This window comes from Pseudonaja textilis, chromosome 4 (genome assembly GCF_049901715.1).
Source record: "Pseudonaja textilis isolate UNSWEBS1 chromosome 4, rPseTex1.2, whole genome shotgun sequence".
Classification (NCBI taxonomy): Eukaryota; Metazoa; Chordata; class Lepidosauria; order Squamata; family Elapidae; genus Pseudonaja; species Pseudonaja textilis.
In genome coordinates, this window is record NC_141993.1 from 3,014,960 (window position 1) to 3,038,299 (window position 23,340).

The 23,340-nt window shown below is 38.8% G+C and overlaps 1 protein-coding gene across 3 annotated transcripts in view; it reads left to right on the forward strand.

Moving 5' to 3' along the window:
• Nucleotides 1–23,340, forward strand: part of PAX2 (paired box 2) — a 211,204-nt gene that overhangs the window by 147,599 nt on the left and 40,265 nt on the right. For all 3 annotated transcript variants that reach the window (XM_087932130.1, XM_087932129.1, XM_087932131.1), the window contains 2 exons: nucleotides 10,444–10,619; nucleotides 13,715–13,841. In XM_087932130.1, coding sequence (XP_087788256.1) covers nucleotides 10,444–10,619; nucleotides 13,715–13,841 — 303 coding nt within the window. The remainder of the gene's footprint in view (nucleotides 1–10,443; nucleotides 10,620–13,714; nucleotides 13,842–23,340) is intronic.

A 23,340-nucleotide genomic window follows, 5' to 3' on the forward strand; every position in this document is an offset into this window, starting at 1 on the left:
TTCTATAGATCAGTGGTTGCCAAATGGTGGGCCATGGGCCACTGGTGGGCCACGAGATTTTGGTGGTCTGCAGAGAAATGTCACCCCCAGAGCACCCCCCAAAGCAATTAATCCAGGCTGTGCGGGAAAACAAAGCTGCTCCACCCACATGCCCTGCGGCAACACAAGGCTTGCATCGGAACAACATGAGGTAGTGAGGGGAGTGGGGAAAGGGCAGAGGGGGTGAACTTCCGTGGCCACCGGGTTGCTTCTTTCCACTTCTTCTGCTTTTGGCTGCACACAAGGAAAGCAACAAAAGTCTTTCTTTCTCTCCCTCAAACTCCATCAGAAATGAGTCTTTGGGACCCTGCAAGGAATCCTGCTCCAAGAGCTTGCGCCGGCAAAGACTCATTTCTGGCAGAGTTTGGTGGGAGAGAAAAAAAGATTTCTGCTGCTTTCCTTGCATGAAGCCAAAAGTCTCTCTCTCCCTGAAAACAGAGATGGTATCCTGCGATCCCAAATAAAGAACAGTCAGTCGGTCAGGAAAATGGGGTAGGAAATTTTCTGCAGACAGAGACCCTGGGAAAATGCCAAAAAAGTCTGCAGGAAAATCCCCAACCCCATTTTCCTACCAATCGCAGAATACCCCCTACTCTCTCTCTTTGCCCCTGAGAACTGAGCTGAAAAGCAGGTTAGGAATGTGGCTGCCTTAGAAGTGGTGCGGGTGTATGAAGGACCTGTGTGTGTGTTTGTGTGTGTGTATGAGAGAGAGAGAGAGAGTGAGAGAGAGACTACCACCAGCGCCCTCCTATGTTAGATCAGATCTTTCTCCCCCACCTCTCTCCCACTAATGTCAGCAAGTCACCATCAGTCAAAATTCATATTAGTGGTCCACAGGATTTAAAATTATGAGTTTGGTGGTCCCTGAGGTCCAAAAGGTTGGCAACCCCTGCTATAGATGGCATTTACCACCAGCAAGATTAGCAAAAATGTCCCCAAATATATCTCCAGAGTGCTGGAAATATAAACAGGCACAGGGATCCTATTATCATATGTGTTGGACCACTCCATCGGCGAAAAAATACTGGTTAAAGATAAAAGTGTGTTTAGAGGAGATGATAGCACAACAAATAGACCTAAATGCAGAACTATTCTTAGTAGGTATGCTACTAGGGGAGTACAATAAAAGAAGTATATACTTAATGTTACATGTAATAATAGCAGCTAGAATTACTTACGCACAAAATTGGAAAATGACATAAGTAAGTGGATATAATTATGATGTACAATATTATGTATCTAAAAATAGTCCATATTAAGTTTGTTCTCTTTTAACGTAATACCAAGAAAATTTATAGGTATACTTGAAAGAGGCAATACCTGGAAAATACACTGTACTTTGTAGGGAAATAGTAATTTATATAAAATAAGGAAAAGAAAAAGATGAAAGGAAAGGGAAATAGAGAGAAGGGAGAGATGGAAGTGGGGTGGGGTGGAGAGGGGTGAAGGAGAGAAAGGGAGAAAAGCCAAGGGAAAAGGGGAAGGAATGAGATGGAAGAAGAGGGAAGGAGAGAGGGGAGAGGAGAAGAGAAAAAAGGAGGAGAAGGAAGGAGAGAGAAATAGAGGGGAAAGGAGAGTGGGAAAGGGAGGGGAAGAGAGGAGCAGGAGAGAGGGAAGGAGAGGAAAGTAGAGGAGAGGAGAGAGGAGAAGAGGAAAGAGAGAAGGAAAGAGAGGAAAGTAAAGAAGGGAAAGGAATGAGATAAATATATAGAATGTTATGGTATAAATATGAAAATAAAGGGTATAACTATGAAGTACAGCAGTATGCAGTTAAAAGAGGCTATAAATGTATGACAAAGAGAATACTGGTTACAACCAGGCAGGGGTGGGATTCTACCAGTTCTGACTGGTTCTATAGAACCCCTTGTTAACTTTCTAAACAGTTTGGAGAACCGGTAGTTCAAAGCAATCTTTTGTTTTTTCCCACCCTTATTACATTCTTGCCAGTATGCCTAGACTTCCTGTTTCTGGAGCTTCTGGGGCTTTACTTTCTTAAAGGAGAAGGGTTGTTTTAAGATTTTTACACTGCTGTTGGGAGGAAATACTTCCCTGGACAAGTAGCACTTTGAAGAAATAATTGAATAATGAAGCAGAGCTGTCAGAAAGAAGCTTTTAATGACAGGGAACCAAGATGAATGACATTCAGCAAGGCTTCTTGGCTGGCTAGAAAGATTGACATTCAAACGTGTGTTTATACCCTTTCTGAGTTTTGGTCTAAAACTGTTTTTTGGTGAAGGTTAATTCTGTGCTTGGTGACGTTTAATCCTGTGTTTATTGATGGGATAATTTTCCCTATTCAGTTTCAACAAGCAACAGCTACTATTGTGATTTAATTATTTGTATTGTGTTTGAATTTTTTCCTGCCTCATGGTTTGTTTTTCTATCTGGGGAAGGTGGGGTCTTCCTTCACTGCTTCAGTGGGATCTGGCACTGTTCTTTTGGGGTATACTTCCAAGAGGCAGGATACAAGTTTGGCACTGGTTTTTTTACTGCCTTTCAGGGGGGGCATGTGACTTTTCCTTAAATCTGGATGATTTCCTTAGGATCTCTTGTGAGATGAGTGAGACCAGCGGATATTTTTAAGTGGTGCAAATGGATCTAAGGATTGCTTTTCTTGGGTGTGCTTTTTCTGGAGAGCTTAAATGACCTCTCTGCTAAAGGGTTTCACTTTATGAGCAAGAGTTGGCTGCTTGATAGTTATCACTGCATTTTAATTATTTTAATTCCTCAAGGTGCTCTGGCACCCTGCCTGATTTGTAACTCCGGCTTGCAGATAGTTTTAATCTAAAGATTGATATTTAGGGCAGTTTTTGCAAGCAAAGAAGCTTTTTATATTTTTCTACAGGTAATGCTTGACTTACAACAGTTCATTTAGTGACCATTCAAAGTTACAATGGCACTGAAAAAAGTGACTTATGACCATTTTTCACACTTATGACCGTTGCAGCATCCCCACAGTCATGAGAGGCCAGGCAAGGAGAAGCATCCCTTGACATGAGTGATGTTGAGTTGGCCACGCCTGTATGACATAGCCAAACCACCAATACACACCCAAAAACCTTTGTTTAAAAATGAAGTCACCTGAACCGGGCATATTAAAGGAGTGATGTTGAGTTGGCCATGTTTGAGTTGGCCATGCTTCTTGAAGTGATCTTCTCAGACTGGCTCCTCATCCAGGTCATCATGGTCAGACAGGACTTCCAGCTCACACCTCCAGCCTTGCTGCCAGCTGCCACGGGTGAGGGTGATTCCCTTGGTTCTCCCCTCCCAGCTGTCTTTCTTCCCCACACCAATGGTCAGCTTCGTGGGTCTTCCAGGGTAGCCAATTCCTCAGCTGAGCATCTGGAGGCTGCATCAGCTTGGGTCATGTTGGAAGTTTCCCCCCAGCACTTATCTTCCCCATGTTTGCTGCCATAGTTGGACATGGTTTATAGGGTACCCTCGATAGAGCAAAGCTTCTCCACTTTTGCAGATCCTGCCTAATGTAAGGACTTGCCTCTCCTCTCTCTCTTCAAGAAAGCAGAACTCTTGAAACAGGCATTATTTCAAGAAACCTAAAGGTCCTAAAGGACCTGACACTCAAGTCAGTTTCTGAATGGTGGCTACAGCCTTGAAATAGGAAGTTGTGCATCAGTTCTAAGCAAAAAAAATCCATGTTCTAGTCATTGCCATTAATTTAATTTGGCAAAGCAAAATTTGGCAGAGCAAAACAGTAGCATCCTAACACAGAATGTTATTTGATGCAGAATCTGAATGCATTTGCTACTTAAACCTTAGTCTCATTGTCTTATATTTGACCGCTCTTTTTGTTTATTTATACTGCAATCCTGTATATATTGACCCACAAATAAATCAATCAGATGCAGACTTACCCTTTCCTGCTTCTTCTTTCATTGGTTTGCCACCTTTCTCTGTGCAAGGCCTGTCAAGATGAGATCCTGAGTTTGTGTAGGTACTACCCATCATCCTTGAACAGAACTATTAGTGGGGTATGATTGATCAATTAAATTCCCTAGCAGCTGAAAAGTGTGGGATTAAATAGTGTATTATACACACAAAGAGTTGAGACTTGATGTTCATTTCAAGTTCATCTTGCCCATCTTCTGCCACAAGATGAGGCAATCAATAGGGGAGCAGATATCATATATCACTTCTCTCCATCCTAGGGAGAGCATCATAATCTCTTGCAAATTTAGAGTGACAGTTTTGTCACAATCTTAAGGAACCTGAATAAATGAAGGAAAGGGGAGCTTACATTGGCTCGAGAAAGCTCGGGTTTCTCTTGCAGATTGAATCACTGTGTATACACGGATATTTATGCACAGATATCATTGTTATAAATACTAAGATAGCTACTGGGCAGAGTGTGTTAATTAATTCATAGTTCAGTTTGCAGCACCTAAAGTAAAGATCGTTTAGATTTTAATACAAAAAGAAAGTAAGAAGCTAAATGTTCATTATTTTATTATCTCCAATACCATAAATTTTGATGGATTAGAAGATAAGGCGGAAACTGTTTTCACTCTTCCCAAAAGACTGGCACTGTGAAATAGTCATAGAATCATAGGGTTGGGCGGAACCTTGGAAGTCTTCTAGTCGCACCCTCTACCCATAGCAGGAGACCTTATTTCATCACATGGTAGTCCAATATTTTTAATAATGTTAGTCCAATATTTTTTCTGAAAACCTGCAGTGATGGAGCCCCAGAACTCTAGAAGGGAAGCTGTTCCACTGGTTAATCATTCTCACTGTCAGGAAATTCCTCCTTAGTTCCATGTTGGAACTTTCTTTCATGACTTTCTATCCATTGGTTCTTGTCCAACCCTCAGGAGTTTTGGAGATCAAGTTGACCGCCACTCTTTGGCAGCCCTTCATATACTGGAAGACCGCTATCATGTCACCCCTAATTCTTCTCTTCATAAGGCTAGACATATTTTGTTCCCCTAACTGTTCCTCATATGATTTATTCTGCAGATCCCTGAACATCTTAGTTGCTTTTTCTGCCGTCTTTCTAGGATCTCAAGCATCTTTTTTGGGTGACCAGAACTGGATGCAGTATTCCAAATATGGTTGCATTAATATAGTGTAAAACAGTACTAACATTCTCAGGATTCTGATGCTATCCCTGTTGGTATAGGGTATATGTACTTCCTGAGAATGCTCAGGAAGATAAATCTATCTTAGCATCTACTTCTGTCCTACTACCACAGCACCATTGAGAGTGTCCTGACATACAGCATTCTTGCATGGCATGGGAGCAGCTCTGTAGGGGACAGAAAAGCTCTACAGAGAATCATTAAAACTGCTCAGAATATCATCGGGCTCCAGCTACCAGCCCTGAATGACATCTCCACATCTTGCTGTTTGAGGAAATTGCACAACATTCTCAGAGACTCTTCCAATCCTGCTTACAATCTTTGTGAACTGTTGCCTTCTGGCAGAAGATACAGAACAATTAAAACTCGGACCACATGTTTCTGAACAGTTTTTATCCTAGAGTTATAATTGCACTTAACAATGAACTTAAGGACCACCACCAGTGAGCTGTTGGACAGTATTACTTGGTCTGTTGTGTGGATGCTTGTGTGTTTTTAGAGGGTGGGGAATTTTGGTGGGTAGGGGGTGTTTGGGGATTGTCACATGTGTGTGCATGTTGGGTCTGGTCTCTGAGTGTTATGTGAATTTCATTGTATGTGTACTGTATATACATACAATGACAATGCAGAATTCGATTCAATTCAATTTTCCTAATCTGTCTCTTAGTTTGTTGAAGTTAGCTATCTTAAAGTCTAAAATGCTAGTTTGACTTTTTAATAACACGTTGAATTTTAAATATAAGATGCTTTTATGTAGGGAAAAGCTTGCACATGACTTGTTGATTGACACTTGAACATTTTTTCAGACAGTTAAGACACTTTGGCAGTTTGTGTAGGCAATCCATCAGAAATTCTTAATGCTGAATTATCCCACTACTAAATTCAGAAAAGAATCTGATTTATAGAACTGTTATTACCAGTAGTGAAAGGAAAACTTCCTTTGATTCAATAAAAATCTTGTTTGGGGTAATGTTGACATAATCAAGAGACATCAATTGGTCAACTAATCTCTTTACCAAAGAATGGAGACACCATTTCTCTTTCAAAGCCAAAAAAAAAGTCCTGTCTAGCTATGTTTATGTTTCATTCAAAATCTGCGGTCTACTGGATTCCACTGGCTTATTTTCACCCCCAGAGTAGTGTTATTTCTTTCTTTTTTTAGAGAACTGACATTCATGAAGCAGAGTTAGAACATTATCTGACCTTAAAAGTTAAGCAAAAAGCAAGATTACACAGAGAACGACGAATGCTACTGAGAAAAATGGGCTGGATGAGCATGAAAGTGGCAACAGGATCAAGAAGAAATAAAATAGGGGAACAGAATCAGAACTGATATATTCTACTACAATTTTTTTAATATACATTTCAGTGATCTTGTAACTCCACTTAACTCGAATGCTGGTAATTTCTGAATACTTATGGATTCAGTCGGTCCATGCATTCCTTTGACTGCATGTTTTTCTCTCTCCACACCTATGCATGTTTTCTGATGTTTTGTCATAAAAAGCTACCAGCCATTTCAGTCTAAACAAAGATGAATTATGGTTAAATAAAAAAAATAACATTTGCAATAATAATTACAATACATAAATATTATTAATTACAATACAACCCCTTGTCTGACTTTAAATGAGGAAATTAAAGAATGGCTTACCAGGTCTGCAAGTGACATATCTGGGAGCAGTGGCTACTAATTTCAGAGGACAGGGGAAAGATTCAGCAAGACCTAGGCAGGCTTGAAATTAATATGATGGAATTTAACCAGAAGAATTATAGAGTTCTATACCTGGCTGAAAAATGAAAATGCAAGTATAGGTTGGCCATGGTTTAGCTGAAATGTATGTGTTAAGGAGCCTGGTGTCTTGGAAAGAACAAGTTAAATATTGTATAAACCAGGAGTGTGATATGCAAAAAAGGCAAATTATATTCTAGGGTACATTAACAAGTGCATAACAGCCAGGTAACAGAAATAAATTCCACTCCTCTCCCGACATATCAGTTTTTTACTTTAAATATCAAATTCTTGCATCACACTTCAAAAAGCACAGTGACAAATTTGTGCAAGTTTAAAGAATGAGGGATCTGGAAACCTATCTTTATAAAGGACAAGTAAATTATTTGGGTATGTTTAGTCTAACAAAGAGGCAACTGAGATAATCCAGAAGATTTTAAAATATCTGAAGGGTTCTTACATGGAAAACAGAGTGGACTCATTCTTGATTGTCCTAGAACACAGAAGTTAAAATTACAAGGAAGGAGGTTCATCCACTATCCAGGAGATTGAGATAATAATCGGACCAAAGTAAATTGGATAAGGTGCCTAATGGGTGCTGGACTCTTTCCATCAATTAAGAGACACCTGACTAGGCTGCCAATAGAATATCAGTCAAACCACTCCACATCCCAAAACTACTACGTACTAAGTTTAAATAGTTAAGCACAATTTATAGTTGTTTCAACAATGGGTTGAAGAGTAGATGAAGGCAATGATATGGAAGTAAAGCAGAAAAATAGTGGTAGTATTTAGCCGGTTCACACCAGTTCAGGAGAACTGGTAGCAACGATTTGGCCTGGGTCGCCGAACCGGTAGTGACTTCTGGCTGGCCATGCCCCTGATCCAGTCACCCAGTCGCCACTTGCTCACCCTTTCTGGCTGCTCAAATCGATGCTCGCTCACCTTTTCTGACTCCTCGATGCTTGCCCTGCCCACCCCCCAGTCCTATATATGTCGCCTTTACCAAATGGCCCAGCTAATCGCCTTGCCAGTTGCCTTGCCGATACCCAGTCAGCTCAGCTCACCAAAGGTAAGCAATGCATGCTGCCCGCTCACCCTTCACCTTGGGTCAGGGCCTGGGCCCCCAGGGATGTGCTATTCCCCGAGGCCCTGGAGCCACCACCTTTTTGATGTAACCTGAATATATTAAATCTTATATTGAATCTATATAACTTGCACATGATATACAACTGGAGGACTGGAGCCAGATGTCTAGAAACTTGTCACCTCTTGGAGAGATAGCAAGAGGAGAAGGGACCATAAAAATTCCAGCTCTGGAAGATACTCCCTGGGAAACTCTTCTAAGATACGTTCCCAGAAAAGGGGAGGGGGGAATTAACATATTGGTTCTTTGTTTGACTAAATCCACATCTAAATAAGGGGAGGGGTTCTAACTCCCTTCATCTATTACTGTATGCCTGGAAGTATCTTAGATTCTGCTTTGACTAGTACTGGGATGACTTCCTTTCAATAAAGAATTCCTTTTGAAGTGCCTAGCTTTCAGATGTTCATTCTTTTTCGGTTGAAGGGGAAAAGTCCAGTGCTTACAGAAAAGGAGGAGGAGGCTGCAGGCTTGTCCTAATCAATAGATAACATTGTCAATGGTCTTATTGTATTAGTTTACAGCATATAATGCAGTATTGATTATATTATATTGCAAAACCACATATAGCCGGGAAGATCAAAATAGAGTAGTAAAGTTGAAGGATATATGATCTGCACCCTGAGAATTTCCTTTGGCTGCAATAATAAAAATAATTTGCTGTTTATAGGAGAAAATGGGTATTGCCTTCATAATGCAATTAGCTTCTTCTACTTTTCAGGTTGAAGTCAGGACTTACTTTTAAATCTCTGGATTACAGCTACATAATGGGCATAGCAAGAATATGCTGTAGATACTTAACATTTTAAATTTATTTTCATATTCACTATTAAGAGAATACAGAAATGTATTCTTTTACAGATGTGCAATATTTTTCTGGTAAAAGTGAGAAACTGTAATACTTTTAATTCAACGCAAGAATACTGCAAATTAGGTAGGATGTAAGCTAAATAATTTCTCCCTCAAAAAGTTTTGCTTTGTGTGGCTAAAATGTTATCAAGAGGTCTTACCCTTGGAATCTATAACAAAAAGTACTATGGTGTTTCATACACGGATCAGTCTACCTAGTGAGGCTGCACATGTCCTTGTATGGCATATAAGAAGTATCACAACTTGAGTTAATTCAAATAATTTTTTTGAATAACTTTGGTTATGTCTTATCTTAGGTGATATGGTTTTGCAGCTGTTGAATAAGAGCTGCTCCTGTTGAAAAGTGGAGGTATTTTTCTTTCAAAGAGTAATGAAAGCAATGGTATGGGAATGATGTGAGAAATGTCAAGACGTTTTCTTTTAAAATCTACACATTGTTTGCAATTCACATAAAAGTTTCTTTACACCCCAGATTTATTTATTTACTTGCTTGTGCTGCCTATAGTAGATTTATTTTTTAACACTGGCAACTTGTCAAACATTCACCACTAGGATATAATTCTTTGCTGCCAAAATGTACCAATTGATGTAGAGGACAAACTCTAAGTTAAATATCCCTGCCAAGGATTAAATGTGGTTTTGAAGCATATTTTATTTAAGAAAGAAAAGGATACAATCTTTAACAATTTTAAGCCACCTAGAATCACCTTAGATGGGTGACATATAGGCTAAATCAATAAATAAGGTCTAAGATGGCAGAAAGGGTCAGCTAATTTCCAGATTTGCAGGGATTGAAAGAGGTGATGGGATGTGGTAAGATAGAACACTATGGGATAGTAAATACCACCACAAGATGGATTTACACTTGGCTGACCAACTGCACTCAGTGTGTAATCATCAATGGACTACATCTACCTTCTAGAGAAGCATGCAGTGAGGTACCTGAAGGTTTTGTTTTGGGGCCAGTGATCTTCAACTTCTTTATTAATAACCTAGATGAGGGGATTGAAGGGGTACTCATCAAATTTGCAAATGACACCAAGCTAGTGGGAATTGCTAATACTTTGGAAAATAAAATCAACATTCGGAAGGAACTTGACAGACTTGAGAATAGGGCCCTATCCAGTTCAGTGGTGAGAAAAGTAAGGCCCTGCACTTAGGCAGGAAAAACCAAATGCATAGCTATAATATAAGTCATGTCTGGCTTGAAGAGCAGTCATAGAAACGAGGGGATTGACCTATTCTCCAAATCACTTGAGGGCAGAACAAGAAGCAATGAGTGGAAGATCGTGAAAGAGAGATCTGACCTGAAACTAAGGAGAAATTTCCTGACAGTGAGAACAATTAACCAATAGAACAGTTTGCCTCCAGGAATTGGGAGTGCTCCATCACTGGAGGTTTTCAAGAAAAGATTGGACTACCATTTATCCATGATGGAATAAGTCTGCTGTTATGGACAGGGGGCTGGAGTAGAAGATCTCCAAGGTCTCTTCCTAAAATTCTATGATGGTTTTCGCAAATAAAGCCATACTAATGCCCTTATCTCTTCCTCTGTCTCACAGAAGTAACAGAAAGCTCAGTCCCCAATGGCGATTCCCAGAGCAGTGTGGATAGTTTGCGGAAGCATCTTCGTGCTGATACTTTCACACAACAGCAACTGGAAGCATTAGATCGTGTCTTTGAGCGACCTTCTTACCCTGATGTCTTTCAGGCATCAGAGCACATCAAATCTGAGCAGGTGGGACCCGTTTGGAAAAACCAACTTGATGGGAACCCTACAACTGCAGTGGATAACTGTTGATTCACTTCTCTTACAAATTTTAATAATCATGCCTTCCCAGGGAAATAGTTGAGGGGGAAAATTCTTAAAATAAATCTTGTGGGTATCAACAACGTTCTTGGCATCTATACAGGATTTTGATTTAAATATCATATTGCATTATATTGCATTTATCTACTATTAAATAATATCTTTAGCTATAATTACTATTCTTATTTCTTTATATAGTTTACAAAATTTTATTTTACTTTCTTAAGGGTTGTTTCAATTAACATTTTTGTTTCACTTCTTGGTTCTGTTTGTTAGCCATTTATACCAAATGTTCCAAATTGTAAAGAATTCAGAGTCGTCTTTTTCTTTCAATTTCATTGTTAGCATATTCATCTCAGCACTTTCTGTTAGGTTGTCCACTTTTATATGGCATACAGCATATTTATATTTGCATTTTTGATATATTTTGGAAAATTATTATAGAAATTAGTATCTTCAGCATTTACAAATCACTGCAAGACAAAGAGAATTCACAGCATGAATATTTGCCCAATTTGCTTTATTTATATATCATTGGTTTCCTGATTCTTTCCATGTGTTTGTGTAAAACACACCTGTATGTGAACCATATACTCTGAGAGTATTTTAGAATGCATTTCTTTCTTATTTCATTTTGTTGTTGTTGTTGAAAGTGATTATCCAGAAGGTTCTGCAATAAGAGTTTTGTCAGTGTCTCATCGTTCTGTAGTCTTCCTGGATGGCTTTCCTAACGGAGATCCTTCACAGTATCTTCATTTAGACAGGGAGGTTGCAGGTCCTTGGAGAGAGGTTTGTACAATGAAAGGCAGGCCACTCACAGAGCTTCTTAGTATTTTATCACCTAGACTGGTAGCATTGAACTCCAACCAAAAGCCTTTTGAATTGAGCTTGTTTTCTGTCCAGTTGAATAAAAATCGTTGGAACAAGGTGGAAGAAATATTTGGCTCAGCACAGTTTTAAACCTTAAAAACTTTTGCAGAATACATAGGCAGTTAGCTACAATCCATATCCACACAAATTACAGTATATACAGATACAGATACACATGTACAGATTTAAACCATTGTAGGCAAATACACCAACTCTCATATGCTATACAGACACGGCATACATATTTAAGAATTCAAAAATATACTAAATATACATAGAAATATGCCCCTGTATTTTATATTTTACTGTAAATAATTATTTACAAGAGGCATTAGATAAGTATGTGATTGTGGATTAAATTACATTGCTACACCTACAAGAACAACGTACTTGTTATTATATTTAATACATTACTATTTAATACTTCCTATATTCTATAATTGATCCTTTTTTAAATGTAAAAATTACCTTAGAATTGGATATTATACAGTTACTATGAGTCTTACTACTCCCATTGTTCCTGTATGTAATTATAGTAAACAATATGTCTACTTTATTTGAAATAAAACTTACAATAAAAGAAGAAACAAAATTTAAACTTTGAACAGAAAGGATGCTGAAGCTGAACTGCATATATTAGTTTAACAAACCCTGCAGTTTGCTAAAAAAAATCATCAGATTTTTCTACTGAAGTGTATTTCAGGCTCTGCCAAGTGGTTGCATGATGCACCCTCCCTCATAACAGAAAGAAATTCAGAGAGAAACTAGTCACAATACACCATTATGCATTATACATTTTACCCTTCCTATTTTTCTGGTCAGCCCAAGCCATGGAAGCCTCATCCAGAAGGAATCAGGTCTTTTCCCGTTGCTTGATATCAAACCCAAGCTCTGAAAAGGCCTTCTTCATTTCCTGTCTCCTAGACTTCCAACGTATCTCTTCACACAAAATCAAAGGCTTTAAATCCCACCTCAAGCAGTAAGCCAACTACTAAAGTTGGACCCAGCTTTGGATTTCTGCTATTATGAGTTTCTGAGTTTATTACAATGAATAACCTTTATTTACTTTCATTAGACTATTAAATACCAGCCCAGTCATTCTTCCCTCAGAAACTCTGAATGGGGCCCATAAAACAAATCCAAAGCCTAATTGAGTTCATTTTAATTTCTCTCCAATCACAGCGAATTACTCCAGTGATAAATCAGGGTTAGCCTCACCCCCAACAGAAAGCCTAATTTGCAGCTAATTACAAAACTGATTTCTACGGAAAAATCAATACAAGCAGGAATTGGAAACGACTAGGCAATCGTGACTGGCCAGGGAAGAGGGAAGCAGGAGAAAAGTAGCTTATAAGGAACTAGCATGAGAAGTAGGGACAGAGGGCGGGGGAAAACCACCACAAAGCAAAGAGAGAGAGAGAGAAAGAAGAAAATCAGTTTTAATTTAATGTAATATTAATCAGAACAACTTTTCCTGCTTTTTGAAATTGTCTTCTCTGGTCCCTGCATCTGGTTTGGAGGCTACCACAATAAAAAGGCAATTATCAATGCCTTTTGGACAGGGCATCCTTTCAGATGCAATGAATTTTCCCCCTCCCATCCTTCTGTTAGCCATGTGGCCTGCCCCCACCCCAATTTCATACCCCAATGCACAAGGATTGGGAAGAAAAGAAGAGAGGTTTTTTTTTTTTTTTTAAAAGGATCCCAAGAGTGGGTTGGAGAATGCTTTTCACCACAGATAATCTTTTCTATTCAGATAAGAACTTTAACCCACCATATGAAGTCATCTTTCCTTCTGTGGAGAGAAGGATTATGATTTTCACATTTTCTTCAAAATATAAGCCAGTCTTCGAATCTGATCTCCCATGTTTTCCTTTCGTTTTATCTAAGGTGGTTGCCTGCTGGGAATAAAAGCAGTCACCCTAGATAAATGGGGATGAATCTGTCTCCTGAGGGAGAGAACTTGTATTCATCAGGAAGTTGGCAGCTCTGGCCAAATCTTGCTCTTCATTTGCTTTATTTATCTCTTCTTTGCTTCCATCTGTGCAGGGACCGCATTGTGCCTCTTCCCAACCTTCACTCCCCTCCATCTGCCTGCTCTTCCCTTCCTTCTAATCCATCAGTTAGAGAGCTTTCTTTTCTCTTCTCCCTAGGGTAATGAGTATTCCCTCCCAGCTCTGACCCCTGGTCTTGATGAAGTCAAGTCAAGTCTATCCACCACTGCTAACCCAGACCTGGGGAACAACGTGTCAGGACCCCAGACATACCCTGTAGTGACTGGTAAGTGATGTGCCCAATGATGAGAGGCTATACTTTTGTTTTATCATTATTCCCAGTTGCTTGATAAACATGTTACCCAAACACAAAGGGAGGGAGGGAGGAAAGAAAAGAAAAGGAAGGAAGGGAAGGGAAGGGAAGGGAAGGGAAGGGAAGGGAAGGGAGTTGGGAGGGGTAGGCAAGATTGGAATCAATAATTTCCAGTTTTAAACTGGCAATATAGCATCTTGGTCTGTTCTAAACCCACAAAAAGAACCTCCTGAGAAAATATTTGACTATTTTAAATATTGTTGATACCACAATGAACCCTAAATGAAATCAATCTTAAATCAGATGTCAGCACAGAAACTTATTCAAGTCATAACTTATTCAAAACAAAGTCATCAAAATGCATCAAAATATGATAATCCATAGACCTAAAATACTTTTTTGGGGGGAAAGGTCCAGGAACTATAACTGAAAAAGTGACACTCTGTAGAGTAACTAGCTTTATTTCATAAGTTTGAGTACCTGGGTTCCTGCCTAATTTGATCTATATAATATTAGTGGAAAGGGCTTCACTGGGATATAGGCTTCCAATCGTATTTGTCTAGCTTTTCAAAGGAATTTCCATGACTTTACATGAATTCTGCCCAAAGCATGTTCTAGTACTATACATTATTTTATTACAACTATGATGCATTATTTAATGGCTGCTAATAATTAAGGATTTAAGTAATGTATTTTAAACTTTTATATATTGTCAAATGGCCTCTCAATTTAGCTAGAGAATAGAATGGCTGCTCCAGTTTTTTTTTTAAGGTTTTGTGAGCTAGAAGCAACATTCTTGGTTTATGCCTATCGGCAGCATATCTAGAGCACACCACCATAAATCCACTGACAGTATCTACAGACAGTTTCATATTGACTAAGGACAATCAGATATGAACAAGAATAGAGATTTTCACATATTGGAATGAGAGAGAGAGAGAGAGAGAGAGAGAGAGAGAGAGATCATTAAAAGGTATGTGAGGAACAATATTTATTTATTTATTAATCTATCCCCCCTCCTTTTTTTCCCTACCATGCATTCAAGTATATAGAAAAAGTACTGGATTTTAGCTAGGAGTTACATATTCTCATATTTCCTAAATGGATGCCTGGTCATCTATATTAGTAAGTGCAGTATCTACTCAAACATCTCTGAGGTGGTAGCTAGATTTTTTTTTTTAAAGATATACTGCCTTTTGTCATAATTTTCAGATTAAATGATCTTTATTAAGATACTTAAAAGATATAAATTGCTTCTTGCCAATTTTTGCTGTTTTTAGACATTTGTGTTTTGATATGTTTGCACTTTTCCAGTGGGAAATTATTCTGCATTATACTATCTTTGAAGACATTAGTGTATTCATTGTGTAATGAAAATATTTCATGGAGAAGGAAAGCCCACCAAAGTTTATGGGACGCAGCTCTTGATTACATCATCATCCATCTCATTGACAAACATCCTAGATCATGTCTATGGCAAACATATTGCATCAAGATAAGAGAAAAAAGCACTACTTTTAAATTGGGAAAGTGAAAAATTATTTTCAACTGCATCTGTTGGAAGCTGGAGATAGGTCAAAATAATATCACGAAGACATGATGTCATTTAAACAATGGCTAGCAGAGCAGAATTAAAGGAATGGAGAATGACCCCCAGTTCTCCTTTCCTTCCATCGTTTGTTTTCCTCATGAGGATTGGTTTTCCTTTCCTTCCCTTTTTTATAAAGTTAAAGATATATAAAACGGACAGAAAGAAAAATACAAGTAATAAACAAGGAATTTTTAAAGGAATTTTGCCTTCATTCATAAGGAATTTTTAAATGTTATAGAGATCTTAGTTTTCCAGTATATCATTAATTATGAATAACTGAAACTGTTCTGTAATATTAAAAGATTTAAAATTGCTATTAAGTTCTAAGATAATCAGAAATATCAAGAAGCAAGTTGTAGTTTAGGTATAGTTTTTAGTTTCAACTCAGTTCTATGTCAGATTGCTCTGATGAATATAAATCTCCTGAAATATAATCCTCTGGATTCACCATTTAAGAGCATCCCACAAAGAAAAATAGCTCATCTACCCAATTTTTGACATTTATCAGCCAAAAATAATTCCTGTATTGCTTATAGAGGATTAGCCCTTTTACTGTAAAAATCACCATCTTAAAAAAAATAAAAACTACCTTGGCTTTTTTTTTTAATGAGTGTTACAAGCAGGCACTCCCTGTAACATAGTTTGTAAATATATGCTATGTATATTTCAGGCAAGAACATGAATATAGACATGATAATTCAGGTCACAGTTGCAAACTCTTGTCCATTATTTTCAATTTTGTTTCTTTAAAGGCACTTGGCAGCAAAGGCCTATATTTCATCATTTTCCCTTCTCAGGCTCCCAGACTAGCCAAGAACAAACTCTTAATATATAGCAAAAATGTGTTAGAGATTATCCCACCAAACTATCCTAGAAAATTTCCCCCAATACTCTTGGATCACTTTTTCAGTATAAGCTTGCTCCCTAGAATCTGGCTGCCTTATTATTATTATTTTTCTGGCAGTCTGCTTATGCTGCAGGAAGCACTCATTTGGTCACCCACCATGAATAAGCAACCAGGCCGTGGGCTACCACTTGCACGTGCGCAACTCAACTTCTGCAAATGGTGGGCTGGCACACACATCCACTTGCAGTTGGTGCTGTGTGGGCATTGTGTACACAGCAGCCCACCACTCATGTGAGTCAAGCTATGTGCATGTGCGCCGGCCCACCACTTGCATGGCCTGAATCCCTTCTCCTCGCTGCCAGCCAGGGCCGCTAAGCTGCAAAGGTTGGGGACTGATGTCATAGAGTATCAGTATAAAGCTGCTTATCCTCAGCATACTGGTAATAATGTAATGAGCCATGGTGGCGTGGTTAGAATGCAGTACTGCAGGCTATTTCTGCTGACTGCTAGCAGTTCGCCAGTTCGATTCTCACTGGCTCAAGGTTGACACAGCCTTCCATCCTTCTGAGGTAGGTAAAACAAGGACCCAAATTATTGGGGGCAATATGCTGACTGTAAACCACTTAGAGGGGGCTGCAAAACACTGTAAAATGGTATATAAGTCTAAGTGCTATTGCTATTCTGAACTTTTTAATTCTTTATTTAATCTAGAATTTGTATTCTTTTTATTTTTTTGTGTCATGAGTGCAGCTGTGATTTAGGGCAACAATAATAAATATATTTTATTGGTAATAATATATTATTCCATCCATTCCTGAGCCTTGAACTCTAAACCAAAGCCTAGGGGCTACTCCAATAGTCCAGGATGGCGAGATATGGGTCAGATCCATCTTTCTTGACTTTTTCCAATATTTGCTTGGACATGTTATAGGAAATTCCATTTTTACACTATTTTGGGGTTCACAATTTTTTCAGAAAAGCCCTACCTTCTTCTGATGGCTGAAGAATGGTGTATAACTATTCCATTGTAATAACTCTTTAGCTTTCTTATGACTTCTCTAGTTTTGTTTTCTGGAAGTGAATGTATTTTCCCCACATTGGAAAAACAATCCACAGTCATAAGACATATTTTCTTCTCCAGCCATGTAAAGAAATCTGCCTTTTCCCAGGGTCATCTTGGTGTAGGAATTTAGGATCTTCTTCTGCTACTATTCTGCAGTGACTTGTACATCCTGTACTGTGTTTTGCATTATTTCAGTTGTCTATTCATGTCTGGTCAATATAGACTTTGTTAAGCTTTCTGAAGACACCTTTCAATTCCCATATAGGAAGCATTTATTCCTTTCATTATATCCAGCTGTAGGCCTCAGGAGGTAGAGGTCACACCCATTCATAATAAATAGGTGTGACAAAGTGTCTGCAAGCATGCTAGATTAATTTGCCAGACACATCTTATTCTGATTTCAACTTCAGTTGGGCAGATTCTGCAGTAATGAGCAAGACAAGGTCATGTGCTATTATCTGGGATTCATTTGATCTCATTGAGCCCAAGGAAGTGGATAGGATGCTGTATCATATGAATCCTGCCACCAGTGGGCTGGATTCATATCCCTCTTGCATCCTTTGGACAGCCAGATAGGGAGAGTACTGAGCAGCTAAATCTGGAAGATTGAGATAAGGGATTGGATGACTTGAGGAGGTAGTAGTGCAACATTTCCTTAAAAAAAAACACCTTCCCTTGGTCCAGTCAACTTTTTTTTTACAACTTGCACCCATCTCCAATATCTCTTTCTTGACAATTCAACTACAGAAGATTATCTGGATCCCTGCCAGTCAGAATTTAGGTAAGGTCATGGAACACAAGCAGCATTAATTAGATAATTGGTAGATTATCTTTGTCAGGAATAAATGTACAAATTTTGTTAATATTATCTTTGTTAGTATGGTATATTGCTGGACCACCCACAAGAATTGGAAGCCAGGGTCACTGTTTTATATGAGTTCCATTGGACTTGTTCCAGTGCTTGACTCCATAATTGATCCAGTGCTTTCCTCTATGTTATTTAACATCCATGTGAAGCCACTTGATGGAAGTCAACCATTATTTGCATGGAACTCTGCTGATTTGCATTGAACTCTGCTGCAAATGTTGTGGGATGGTTGAACTGGAGACTCTTGGAGCAAACCAAGGTCCCATGAAAATCTACCAAGATCAATGTTGATTGTGGTAATTACTCAAAACAGGATTGTTCTACAGACAAAGGTATTGGCTCAAGACTTGGCCATATTCTTGACTTCACAGTTCCTGCTTAAAAATCAGGTGGTTTCTCAGAAGGTCTTAGAAAGTGAGAAAGTAAACCAGTTGTGACTTTACATGGAGCAGATGCCAGGGCAATGGTAACTAATGTCTTGGTCTCCATATGGCTGAATTACTACAACACAATCTTGCAAGATGATCCAGAAGCTGCAATTGCTTCAGAATGCAATGACTTTTATCAGGGGAATCCTAGCATTTCAAGATAACAGCAACTCTGAGAGTTCTGTTGGCACTAGTTACTCATATATTTCCAGGGCCAATTCAAAGTTCTACAAAAAAAAATTTGCGAGCAGCACTAAGATACGTTAGATCTTGCCAAAATTGATTTTGCCTGTGGGCTCAAAAAAGAGTCATGTCACTGACTTCTCTTTCAGGAAAAGCTTTGCTAGGCAGCAGAGAGCATGAGAGAATCACATAAAATTTATCCCCTTCTTTCTTACCAAGCCAAGATTTAAATTTATCTTCACATGCTTCGGATTATCAATAGCAAAATGTTTTCAGAAATCAGATTAATGTCTGAATGTTTTTTTCCCCCTGTGTTGGAAATACGTCGGTGCATCCATGGTGAAAGGATTTACTGGTGATATTCCATCATTGCCTGGAAAATGCCCACTTGTGGGCTCCTTTCATATCCCCATGAAGTTGTCCACAAAAGCGTATCCATTCAAACTGCTGGGTTGGCAGGAGCTGGAGCATGTGATGGGAACTCACTCTGCCTTGTGGCAGCAATGGGTCTCCAACGCGAGCCAGCCAGTCAACACCCAGCATTCTAACCTTGTGAGCCACCACACCAGTGGTGGGATTCAACTTTTTTTACTACCGGTTCTGTGGGTGTGGCTTGGTGGGCGTGGCAGGGGAACGATACTGTAAAATCTCCAGTCAAAGGTGGGATTTGCCAGTTCTCTGAACTACTCAAAATTTCCACTACCGGTTCTCCAGAAATGGTCAGAACCTGCTGAAGACCACCTCTGCGTCACACACCTATGTTTGAATGCTGTGTAGGCATGATGCATACATGCAGTTATGCATTCTAATTCTCCTAACTTCATGTTAGTCTTAGGAGTTATCGGGCCATGAGAGTCCTGGAAAAAAGGTGTGGAATGATGATAGCAGTGGTTGAAATACAGGTCAAAACCTCATGTGAATGAGAACTAGTTTTCCCTCAAAAAGTGACATTGAAATTCTTCTTTTATACCTCCTACTAGCTGATTCATCTGATTTCTTAAGATTCCCCCCAGCCAACCCTTAAGTTCATTTCAGGCTCAGTTTGATGGTCCCAAGCGGCAGTTTAACACTAACATCTCAATCAGAATGTGACTCATTCAATCAGGCACAGAGCAACAACAATAGCAGCAAGAAAAAAGGAATCATTATTATTCAAAGATGCCAGCAGGAAAGAGAGGAAATCAGGCAGAGCGATATCAAGAATGCTTATAGAGAGATGCGAGGAATGGCGGGAAGGGGAAAGATAAGAGGATAATTGCTGGATTTGAATGGAAATCCAATATTGGTATTTGAAAAATAGTACAAATACAAATATTCTACACCATTGCTCAAAGCAAAGTGGCAGCTGATGTTCATTTTTAAAAAAAACCAAATTTGTTGTTTATATTTAAAAACATATTTGTTACAGGTTACAATTGATTTTATGAAGTTTCAATTTGCATAATTTATTGAAGATAGTAGGGGGTAATGAAGGTGACATCTTCACTTTATTCTAGGAAATGATTGTTGATGTGACTACATAGTCAAAGCATTTTAAAAAGGGAGCAAAGAAGAATATTAAGCAGGGTGGCCTGTTCATTTTTAGTTTTATTTATGAAAGGTTTTCTGGATCTTTGTTCTTTTGGTTGGTCCTGATTATACATGATGGGGGATTCAAGGTCCATTTCGCTAATATTTCTCATTGGAAAGGTCATCCCTCCAAATGACAAAGGCAGTTTCTCTTCAGACTGAACCCAAATTAAGATTGAATTAATTTAGCTTCATCCAAGGTCAATTTTGACAACAACCATTTGCTTCAACACCCTGTTGAAGAATAGCAACAGGCCCGTGATTATTCACTAGTTTTAGGGCCAAGGAAGACTTCTTCAAGAGAAGTCTTGATGACAGACTTTCAAAGAGGTTGATATTTCTGACCAGCAATTTTCTAAATAAGAAAGAATTAACTATCTCCTGGATCCAACTAGCCATCTTCTCCTTACTTGAACTCCATAGGTTTGTCAATCTTATTTAAGGACCTGCTTTGCATCCACAGTCTCAACAACTGGAATTCCTCAATACAATTGGAGGAAACAAAATGATCTGGGTATAACTGTGATAATCATGTAATCAAAGTCATGCCAAACTGACATAATATTATCTTCAAAGTATCATGCAAATGTATCACTATAGGCTGTTGAGGATCATTTAATCTGATATCTTTCAAAATCCAAACGTAACTGAAAATTCCCATTGCTGCAAAAATGTAATAGAGGAAAAAAAAGGATTATTTCTTTGTTGCCCACAGCATCAAAGTATTTGTTTTTATCAATTGGCAGGAAGCTGGCCTTGATGAATTCCAAGATCTTTCCCTTCATTCTGTAATTCTTACGTTCCATCAGATGCAGTGTAAAATTTCCTTAATTTGTATTCCTTTTGCTTCATTGCTCCCTCAGGTACTGTATACCAACAAATGAGAATGGAGATAATACTTCCTGGCAGGTGTCTATATATAGAAGACAATACAAAATAACATGTTCCATAGATTATTCCTCCACTGCATGGACAAAGTCTCTATTCAAAGGAGTCTTTCAGTCTCTCCCTTCAGTAACGGCTGTTGAGAAGGCATTGAATCTTGCCAAAAATAAAGCCCTTCTAAAGTTTAGAATCATTATGTGACTAAAGGTATCTCACTGGTTGGAGAAGATGTGCAGAGTGGCTCAGAAATATATTTCTAGGTAGAACTGATAAATCTACTTGCAGCTCTAAATCAATATTCCACTGTTTGACCTCAGCTAGTTCACACTCACAGCTTATCAATGTGATGGCTTCCCATGAAAAGCCATGAAACTACCCATGAAAAGTTGTACTTTGGCAACTTTGCCTGGGATCAGGAACATGTAAATCGATCTCTAGGAATATATTATCGTACATAGATGGTACATATGGCTGTAACTACAGTGCTCAATTAAAATAAAAATCGTATAACTGACAAAAGAAAGGATATTGATTTTTGGCTTAACAGTCACATGAAGCATTCGAAGGAAAATAGCAAAATGTTCGTCCTTTCATTTCTCCTCACTTCCATAGTCTGCATTCTGTAGGAAGAAAAATCTGGTCCAGTTCCAAGCCAGGAGAAAAGCACTGGAAACAAAATGGAGGCTGACTATATGGAAAGAAGATTTATTTGGTTTCCATAAAATTTCAGTGACAACATTTTTTTCTGGGATGGCTGACCCCTTTTGCTGGATGAATGGATGGATTGTTATAGGATTCTGAGATACTCCAGGGGGTGGTGCAATGTAGTGTTTTTTTGCTATTTTAATGGTGGTGGGTTAATCCTATTACTGTATGTCCTAAAAGTCATATCCTATCCTTAAGTTGTGGGTGGGGAATGTTAAATCTAGTAATCTTTGTTTTTCCACTTTGAATCCCTTCTGGAGGAGCCGGGCTGAAGGTGTTTTGTTTATGAATAGGCTGGCCTGGATTTCTTAATGGGCACAAAATATCTATCTCTAAAGACTTTGGGTATTTGCCAGATGCTGTTTCCTATAGCAGGAAGACTGGGGCTGCTTTCTGCCTTTAAGAGCATGTTTCTCTGTTTTTCTTTTGGGGAAATATTTCACCCTGCCTCTTTTAATATTAAGAATAAGGAATATTTTAATCTGAGGAGGGGGCTTCCTACAGTTTCCCCCTTATGCCATATAAGTGGCATAAACAAACACACCTTTATTGGAACAAGATTAAGAATTAATCAAATTGTTAATGAAAAGGGGAAAGTATTGATAGAGGCAGCAGAAAAGGATCCCTGCAGTGGCTGCCAAAAGGAGAACTTTCAACCCATGAAGGTATAACAGCCAGGGCAAAAGTTTTGTTAAGTAGAAAGGAAATTTATAGTATCCAATATTTTGTGGCAATTCTTTTTAGATGTTTGATGTTACTTTCTGTGAGCACAAGTCCCAAAATTCTTTGCAGCCATGAATTAATGGCTGCCCATTTTCAAGATTTGCTTTCTGAATCTGCCTTAGCTCTTAGTTTAATGCAGGGCTGTCAAACTTGTGGCCCACAGGCTGGATGCTTCACATGATAGCCATGCCCACACCCGGTTTAGCAAAGGGCGGAAAAGTCATGCTACATCACATGACAACGCCATGACAGTGCAATTTTGACATCCCCAATTTAGTGCATCCAGGGTTTATGAGGTCAAATTGAGGTTAGCCAGTGTGCAAGCCCAGGCTATTAATATTTTTGAAATTGCACATAGCAAGCCCTAGGATTCCCACTAATGAGACCCCTAATGCAACATATTCTGCCTTACTGGGTAGCATCAGGGCTTGAGGTTTGGAGACCTCTCTTCTGCTCCCATTCAGATTAGGGCATATGGATTGTGAATCATCTGAGGGGGACATGGCCCCTCCCCTCATGGAATTGGCAGAGAGGTATGACTGCATAGACCTTAGTGCCACAGAACAAGAACCAGACCGGGGATGCTTTAGGTGGAGGTTGGTGAAGGAGA